We start from the raw sequence: 9616 nt of genomic DNA, 5'->3' as shown, positions 1-9616 counted from the left end.
AATGTAGCTGAAGGTGTAAATGAAGTGCAGCACATACTTACTTCTAGTAGAAAAAATCCAAGCCAGTCTAGCAAGGCACACTTGATCTCTGGATTCTGCTGTCAAGAAAACTTAACTCCAGGGGGAAGGGGTTGCAATCAGTGTAGGTGTAAAATTTGTTCCCCAAGGTTGCCTTCTGTGAGGTTAGGCAATGAAGAATAATGAGCTTTTGAGAGGGAAGAAGAGAGAATTTGGATGGGTGGCAGAGGTAGGAAAGGCTTGGGAGAGCATGACAGAAATGAGCTACATAAACTATGTGTTGCAGACTTAATCTTCCTCAGCATCTGGAAAAGAATCGAGTATTTAGTACTGGTTATATGTCAAGAGCAGGTAAAGCAAAAAAATTGAGCTGAAAACCTCCTAGTGGAATTGAGGAAAGATTTCGTTTTGCAGACTTCGTGAATTATTTGGACTGGCTGCTGTCCAGTGCAGTCTTTTTGTCTTGTACTTGAAGTGGCCTCATATCTGCCCTGCTCAGAGCTTTAGTGTGACTAGTTTAATTCTGTTCTCACCTTTCTACCAGGGCTTCAAAAGGCAGATAAGAAAAGCAACCAAAGCAGTTCCTAGTGGCTGCTTGTTGCCAGAGAAAATGGCACCAAATTAAGTGAAGGCAAATCTCTGTACTTTGTTTCAGTGAAAAGCAGTTCTTACAGGTGCTCATGTATTAATTACCTTTTTACTGTCTTGGTGCTTAGCACTTTTGAATCCTCAGTAGCTTAGTACAAAAATATTAGGAGAGAGCTTTTCTGTGCTGCCTCTAGCACTGCTTTGGAATGCTGTAAGGTGTTGTGCAATGGAACTGAGCACTGAGTGCTGATAATTCTTATTGGCAGGCACTTCAGTCTCTTTCTTGGTAAACTGCTGCAAGGCACTAGAGAACTGATTGATCTAAAAAAGAACTAGAAGGGAGTAGCCTTTCCTCTTTGTAAATGTGGTTGGAAATGGCTTCTCCAGAGTGCCTCTAGGAATTACATGGGAGTAGGGACTGGTACTGCCTATATAAAGATTCCTGGTTGTGCAGTGGGAGGTAGAACACTGGGGAAAAAAGAAAATCGGGGAGGGGGGGGGAGGAAGGAGGGAAGGAAGTGCCTTGTCTCTGGAGTGCGGGGATTAAAGGGGCTAAGAGGCAGCAGTAAGGAGAGTGACATAAAGTTGCTATAAATATATTCCTTATGAAATAAACCAAAGCTGAGATTTAAAAAAAAATCAATTACTCAGGTTGATTCTATGTTTAGGCAAAGAGAATGTATTTTTGCAGCTGCTTAAAGACTTTGGCTTTCACCTCATGTCATAGTCTCTAAAGAATGATTTGGTGAGTTCTGTAGTTTCTGGGCTTTATTGTTTTTAAATGTTCTTGGAAAAAAGTAGTATGGATTATTGCTTAGCTGATGTATGCATGGTGAACATTGGGAATCACTTACACAGAATGTCCAAAAGTTAGTGTCTTCTCTTGGCCAGAAATCTGACTGTGACAGAAGAAGTTGGGGACAAATGAGGAAAGCTTTTGAAGACTCCTGGGCACAATGTGAGTTTTCGTGTGTGTGGAAGGTAACAGGTTTAATAGTCCTTAGCATCTCACTTGTGTGATTAAACACTTCTCAATGTTGATCAGCTGTTCTGGATTGGAATAATTCTAGTAGAAAAGCTTTTATAGAGTAAAAGAGAGTTATTGAAACAGTGTGAGAACATGTGTGAATTAATATGCAAGCAGTGAAATGCAGATTTGATGTTAGAGTGCAAAAGCATGAAGTGATGTTAAAACTGAACTCACTGTCTTTTTATTTTCTTCTTTTTAACCTAAAATAAATAGCTCAAGTATTTGGATTGTTTTCTATATATTTTCTTGTGGGTTTTTGTTGTGTTTTTTTTCTAAAGTGCAGGCCTTTGCTGCTTGGTATTTGTGTGGGATTAATTCTGCTTTCTAAAACTGCTTCTATCTCTTTGCCACTGCTCTATGTATGTGTGACATGGAGCTTCTCTGGCTACTGCATCCCCCTTTGCTTTCTGTCGAGGGCCTGATACAGGGATGTAAAAAGTTTTAAGGCAGTTTAATGCCTGTGCTTGTGCTGGGGTTGCATCCATTTTGGGAATCAATAGTACCTCAGAGGGAGGAGGGAACAGTCTCCTGGTTTGTTCCTGAGCGCTGCACAGAAATTGAACTGAAGGCAATACTATAGAAGAGTTGTGTAACATTAAGGGTAGTACATTCCAATCTAACATCCCTAAGGGATGAAGGAAAGTTCAGAAGGAGTATTAAATGTAAGATGAATGGTGATCATGTCTTAGAGAGAAAACTTAGAACATTCCTCAAGATTCAGAATCACCAAAAAAGTACCAGAGATTAAATAGTTATGCATAAACACCTCCAGTATTTTTATGAAAAGTTGCAATTATTTCCAAGGCTCAGTGAACTAGATTAAGTTTAGGTCACTGTTAGGACCACCAGCTGCAAAACAGAGACAGCTGAAAAATGACCTAGTGATTGTATGAACATCCCTCCATGTGTTTCTGATTTCTAAGCAGAACTTTTTAAAACCAAAGACTTTTCCAAAAATGCAAGGAATAAAGGTAACAGACTCCTTTTATCAGTTACTGTGTTACAAATGAGCAAAGGACATTTTAAAAATCATGCACAATGTTAAACAGGAATCAAACTATGGTTAACAAGTACAAATGGTGAGTGGAGTAACAGCACCTCTGTCGAACATATGTTCTCCTGAACTTTGCCATATATCATCAGTTATATCTTGAAACAAAGGCCAACCCACTGCAAGTGATTAACATTTCTTAGAATCCCTTCCTAAATTGGCATTGCTTCTTTATAACAATATCATCATCTGCTGGGAGCCATTCCTGTGTCCACAGGGACACTCGAGTCAGGGCTCTGGGTCTCACTGGCCTTATATGTGTTTTACTTCAGTCATCTGTTCCTTAGCTCATTCACAGCATCTGCTTGGCTCTTCGTGTTTATGGCTCAGCTTCGTATTTATCTGGTTTTTTTCTTGTGTTGTGCTTTTTTAAAAAGGCAAAGTTGACTTTTAAATTTTTTTCCTCTCTGTAGATGCTGAATTTATGCAATTAATTACAAGATTAAGTTATATTTTCCTTTTAAATTAATTGTTAGAAATACAATAATTTTTTTTTAGAAAATAGTTTAAAACACTAGATGCTAAATGCTTATATTTGTGGCTTTTCGTAGCTTGCAATAGTGTATACACAATTTGGCTTAGAGCTGGAAAGTTCATACTCTTGCAGCAGTATTGGAAAATGATTGCAAAGTCTTTTCAGGTTGTCGTTTTTTGGCTAAAATATAGCATGTGCTCCTTTCCTGCTTTTCAGGTAGGAAATGCCTATGTTTATTGCTTGTAATGATCAAGTTGGGAAACAAAGAATGAAAGTGATTCGTATTGTAAAAGTGGAATGTGAACTAAACTAAGAAAATGTGAACTGTAAACCATCTGTTTTCTATAAAGGAGTTTCTTTGCAAATCCACATAACTTATTATCAGAATACTGAAGTAGATGTCCCAAAAAGTAAGTCTTGTAAGTATGAAATGCCATCAAGAACAAGAAATGGGAAAAGGCTAAAGGAAGACATGTAGACAGTTGGATTAAACTATTATTATTTCTCTTTATTTTGACTTTGCCAATAACCTCTTGTGGCTGTGGCTTCACACAAGTTGCTGATGGAGATGCTGAGTTGCAAACCCGCTCAGGCTTTGTTTCTGTATTCACTGACTCTGCTGTAAACAAATTCATCAAGCTGTTTGATGCTTATTAGGTTTTGCTGTTACTGATGAAATAAACAGCATGTGTAGTTCTTAGTTTATGACTCTATTTTCTTTGTAAAAATGCCATATAATATCTTGAAAGTAAATACAAGAGCAACTATGAGGCAAGTATGTTTTGCTACCAAAATTTAGATGGTTGTGTAGTGGTATAAGTGGTTTGTACAGAGCTCCATGTTCGAGTGGCTGCTTTGAGTACCTGAATTGGTATGGATGTCTGTCTGCTACAGGACATTGCAATATGAGTATTGTAGGCATGCTGTTCCCAAATTTAACAAGCTAGAATATGCTTTGGCATAGAACCGTGGTTAAAAATAAGGTTACAATATAACTGTAGCAAGGCAACCAGCATTTACTAGTAGTGGGGAGCAATACCAGCATGTTGCCATAGTTCAGAGTAGTGAGAGCATAGAACTGGGTGTGGAATTAATAATGCAGGTTGCTGTAGGATATCCTGTCTCCAGCAATGACCCTAAGCAGATGTTTGGGGAAGACTGAGAATAGGACAAGCATGTGTGATCCTTGTCTCATTGTGTCTTCAAATATTCTTCCATTCTCCAGCTATTTTTTAGCTCAAGACTTTTGTACCTACTGTGCTTTGTCAGTGTAACAACCTAATTACTTGCCTAGTCTTTTGAAACCACATGTAAAATTGCTGATGCATCCACTATGTCCTCAGGCACATGATTTAACAGGCTGACTATTCATTGCTACAAAATTCTGTTGATGTCTCTTGTTTTCTATTTCTCTCTAGTTACTCACTATGTTTGAGTTTCCTTTTTACCACCCCTGGGCACTAAGCTGTGTTTTCATTGAACCACCTATTGCTACTGAACTATGTCCAAGTCTTGCTCCTCAGTGGTGGTGGTGAGGTTGTGCTTTGTTAGTTTTAATGTGAAACTAATATCATCTTTTCCTTAGATATCACTTTATATTTAACAGTGATGAGTTTAGTTGGCTGATTTAACGTCCTAAGGTCCTTTTGCAGTCGTTCTCCATTGGCACTTGGCGGTTGTCGTTGTCATCTCACTAGTCAGCCTGGTTTGTCTATCTCTTGCAAGTGTCTTACATTGAATACATTCCAGCATGGGCCCTTTGCAAAGCTCCCACCAGTGGGATCCCTCCATGGCAAGAACTGTTATTCTCATGCTGTTTCTTACATTTTGTTGGGTTTTGTTTGTGCTGTCACCTCTCAATCTGTGGCAGTTTCTTTTCCAGTAGGACTAGGATCTCCCTTTTCCACATGCTACACGATTCCCTCGTAGAACTCTGGGAAATTTGTAAAGCTAAACCATCATGACTTTTATAGATGCCATGCCCAGTCTTACCAGAGCAAATTGCATCCAGATAGGTATCCGTGAATTTTGTTCCTTATTGTAACTGCTCATTTCTGTAAGACTAACAAGTTCCCTGACCACCCTCAATTCTTTCTGGAAGAACAATGTCATATTTGCCACAGATGAGCTATGATAGTAGAAAGAAAAGTGAATTTTAATGGTTCTGTTTGTAACACAGTTTGTATGTTCCATCTGAATGAGCTGAGTGTAACAAGACAGCTCTAAAGTTGTCAATAATCATCAATTCGACTTAAACCTTGAGAAACATGTCACTACTTGCTGTAAAGTCAATATCTTTAACTCTACTTTAAAACTAAAGCTAAGCTTTGCTTCACAAATGCTTTCAAAAAGCAGAAATTTTGTTATGAAAGTTGCAATATTCATGCTTCATCTGGCTAGTGTTCTTTGTTTTTTAAAGCTGAGCAAACCTCTCCAAAAAGCCTTTATTAATTTAGTTTGCATTCTGTGCACCATTCACTTATACTTAAAATCTGAAATAGTGGAAAAGTTACGAAGGTTCCCTAAGGTTAATATGCTACATGTCTATGTTAGTAAAGGTATAAAGCCATGGATATATCTAAGTCTGTGTATATACTGTACATAGATTTTAATGAGTATTTAAATGGCATATTACATGCATATGTTCCTTGTTCATGAGCCAGAGGTACCTGAGGTTGATAAATGCTAAATAACCATTTTTAAAAAGAGAAAGATAAATTCAGCAGCACTGTAAACTTGTGGGATGGCCATAGAATATTTTGCCATGGATATTTTGCCTGTTCAGAATGCACATTAAAAAAAGAGGAAAAAGAGTAAATGGACTTTGAGTTAGTTATCTGAAGACTTAATTGTGGTAGAATAAATTTTGTACCCACAAGTTCTTACAGCCAGTTGTGCTTAAAGACATGTGTGTATATATTCTTAAAGGTTACATTTGTGGCCTTGTGATTAATCTCTTTCTATTAAAAAATGTGTCATTTAGTTTCTCATTTTCTTAATATTTCAGTTGTTGCATCAGAAAGAAAAGAAAAATATGAATATGGGCTTAAAAATAGCTGAAATCCTGAGAGGAAAAAATAAACCTGCCTTAACTTTTTAGAAATTCTAATAGAAATTTGCTTGCTTAATTTTATGGAGCCTTTAGTTTCCCTACGATGTAAAATTGGTAGTATGATGCATATATCTATTTCTTGCATTCATTTGTTTTTCCTGTTGAAAATGATGATCCTTCCTCACAGCTAACAAAGCTTTACCAGGGAAAAAGTTAGGAAAAAATAAAGAAGAAAAAAAAGCAGTAAAGTGTTATCTTACCCTGTAGTTATTTGGATCTGTTTCTAGGCATAAGACATAACAGAAAATTTGCATATCTCAAAGTTTTTATAATTCCTTCAGGTTCCTTAAAGCAATGTTTGCTCTACTTTGTAGCAGGCTATAGCTAATTGGCATTGGCTGTGCAGAGGGACAGACTAATTAACAGTTTAAAAACCTGCAATGCTGCTATGTGTTCCTATTCTACTTGATGAACAATTCTAAATAAAAAGATTACCTGACATTTTTATGTGTCTTCTAAAATATTCTTGGCTATAGCATAGGTAGAATGTTAGTGCCTTTCCCTGGATCTTAAGGGTGTGATGAAAGTTTGTTTACTGCCTTTGTTACTGATAAGCTGAAATCTTATGTGAAAGACTGATAGTTGAGGAACAGACTGCGAAGCAAGTGTTATCATACACCTTGTCAGGGCCCTGAAAACGTAATATGAGGAAGGTTTGAAACTCAAGTTTGGTTTTCTTGTCCAATTAGAAACTGGAAGAAGAAACTTCAATTTCTGGGAGATGTGGAGAAGCCTTGTGGAAGTATTTTTGTAACCTTACCCTGTTGTTCTGTTCTCTAGTTGTGTCTATTTGAGTATGACATTGATTTTTATTTTAGTCCTTTTGCAATTGGATCACTTTAGAACATAGAAACTTTTTCAGGTCAATTTTCTTCAGCTTAAGCTGCTCACCCAAGGTGAGCCCATCATCAGCCTCGGCTGCTGTCTGATGCTGAGGCGAATGCTCTTTGTTATGGTTTTTACTGTACCAGTAATGGGATTTTAGTATAGGTAAATGCCCTATCTCCACACATAATATCTTAAATATCCCAGAGTATCCAGTTGTTCTGCAATGAGTATGAATACCCCACAACTAAGGAAAAGTTTCCGTATCTGCTCATTAACAATGATTACTTCACTGAAAGTAAGGGTGAAAGTAGTTGTCTTCTGCTTCATCATCTTCTTCAGTTCCATGATCATGTGTTTCATGATTGTCTTCTGCTTCCTGGTATTCTTCTGGTGTTAAAAACCGCCGAAACACAGGTGATCTGAGCCGAGTGGCCTTGTTGACAGTAATGTTCTGTTCACCATAATAAATGGTTCGAATGAGAGGGAAGCAGAAAAATGCATATGAGCTCATAGGACTCGTCAGCTTATTTTGGTCCACCCGAATGTAGGTTAGCTGATTGATGTTCAGGGGATCAATAGTTGGACACATCAAAGTAACATTTATGTCTGTAAGAGAGGGAAAAATAATAATTAGAAACCAGAAAACATTTATATTGAAGATCTATTGCAAAAGCAAAACTTATGGTTTTGAAATTTGAAATAGTAGCTTCTGGTTTGAAATGTAAAATAAAAAATCTTGTTGAAGTGCACAGTAATAGAATCTTTCTCTGCACTTTCAATCAGTTTTGTAAGTGGTGTTTGCAAAGTGTAAGGTTGTGGGGTATAGGAAAAATTAAACGACTCTCACTACAATTTGTAATTGCTATTTTATGGGAATGAAATATTTTCAGAATTCCTTTTCTCTATGTTTTTATCAATTACCTAATCAGAAGCAATTTGCAAAAAGTTTTTGAAAAACCTTTTTTGAAAAACAGGTATTAATTTTTGCAAAGAATTGCAAATTAAGTGTAAGCTGCAAAAATTTAATCCTTTCTAGTTTCGCTGTTTTGGTCTCAACTGACCAAGGGTGTGTTTGCACTGCATCTGGAAGAAGATGGGCTGATATTCTCCCTGCACAGTGCATTTGCCTCTGAGCAGTGCAGTGTGTGTGAGCTCTGGGTGAGTGTGGCATTCGCTGATTAGTTCTGAACACTAATGGCTCCAGCTCAGCTCTCTGTGAAGAAGGACCCCAGAGTACCTCTTGAACATCATGCACATTTGGCTGAGCTGCATTCTATGCTTGGTTTATATCTCACATAAGAGAGAACCTGTTGTAAGGTCCTCAAAACCAAGGACACAACAAAAGAGATGTTTCTGATGGAGGCTGAAAGTTCTTAATTCTGAATGCTACGGAAAACGTGCCAAACTCGCCTCCGCCCATGGCCAGTGCCAAAACCCACTAATTAATTTGCTTTCAAAGAATTGCCACCATCAACATACTTTCAATATCATTGTTTTCAATGTACAAATGCTGCAAACTTCTTGGAATGTAGAATACTTGTTTCAATTTGTTGTGTCCAAGATTAAGTTCCAGAAGGTTGGGTAGATTAAAGGTGTTGCGTGGAATGTTCTGCAGGTTGTTGTGGGACATTCTTAGAGCAATGATTTTGGGAAGTCTGTTGAAATAGTTTTCTGGAATGTAAGAAATGGAGTTATTCTCAAGAGAGAGATGCATGAGTGATGATGGTAGATCAGGAGGCATAGTCTCTAATTTGTTGTTGCATAAGTTGAGCTGCACTAAATTTTTCATGTTCGCAAAGGGTTTTCCTTTGAGTGCTGAATCATCAAGTAAGTTATTGCAGAGGTCAAGCATTGTGATGTTGGGTAATCCTTCCAGTGCAGTTCCAGGTAGCTGGGAAATCTTATTGAAACCAAGGAGAAGTCTCTCCAGAGAGCTGGGCAGTGGGAACGGAAACTCTTCTAATTCATTATGTTGTAGATGAAGCTGCACTAAGTTTGAAAGTTTGGCAAATACACCATGGTCAATCCTGTGGAATTTTATTTTGTTGTAGCTGAGATTAATTTCCCTTACAAAGGTCACATTAGTGAATGGTCCTGCAGGCACTGCTTCAATGTCATTGTTTTGCAGGTAAAGTTGTTGGACATGACTAGGGATATTTGGTATTGTCTTGAGTTTCCGATGATCACAGTACATCGATAAGGGAAAAGCTGGTGGACAAAAGCATTCTCTGGCACACTCAACTGGAAAAGGAAAGCGAGGAGCTTCAGCTTGTGTGGCTGGATTAAAGTAATATGGCTGCTGATGATCTGGCTCCCCATCGTACTCATCCTCAAAGTCATAGTCTTCATACTGACAAAGGACTAAAGCAGCCCAGAGGAGGTGAAAGATTGATAGTTGGCTCAGAATCCCCATGTTAAATTTGTGCATTGTGTCCTGTTGATTAGAAGGAAAATTAACTTTTAGGTAGTTATAAATGACACAGGAGTTTAAGTGTTAAAAAGCAGCAATAGACA

General features: G+C 37.7%; 2 protein-coding genes across 2 annotated transcripts in view; one reads left to right on the top strand and one right to left on the bottom strand.

Moving 5' to 3' along the window:
- The window catches only part of CENPP (centromere protein P), a 130408-nt gene that overhangs the window by 27236 nt on the left and 93556 nt on the right, over positions 1–9616 (top strand). The gene's annotated exons all lie outside the window — the stretch shown is intronic.
- On the bottom strand, positions 7389–9515 carry OMD (osteomodulin). Its single transcript, XM_009069656.1, has 2 exons — positions 8582–9515; positions 7389–7708 (listed from the first exon to the last, which is right to left on the bottom strand). Exons 1-2 carry the CDS (start codon positions 9513–9515, stop codon positions 7389–7391), a joined length of 1254 nt encoding a protein of 417 aa, XP_009067904.1.

The sequence above is a fragment of the Acanthisitta chloris genome, unplaced genomic scaffold (genome assembly GCF_000695815.1).
Source record: "Acanthisitta chloris isolate BGI_N310 unplaced genomic scaffold, ASM69581v1 scaffold13312, whole genome shotgun sequence".
Taxonomy (NCBI): domain Eukaryota; kingdom Metazoa; phylum Chordata; class Aves; order Passeriformes; family Acanthisittidae; genus Acanthisitta; species Acanthisitta chloris.
This window is presented reverse-complemented; position numbering and strand designations above follow the sequence as displayed.

Coding starts and splice junctions, on each gene's coding strand:
- OMD (XM_009069656.1), bottom strand. CDS start 9,515: ATGGGGATTCTGAGCCAACTATCAATCTTTCACCTCCTCTGGGCTGCT. Junction 7,709..8,581: donor TGAAAACAATGATATTGAAA/GTATGTTGATGG, acceptor CCTCTCTTACAG/ACATAAATGTTACTTTGATG.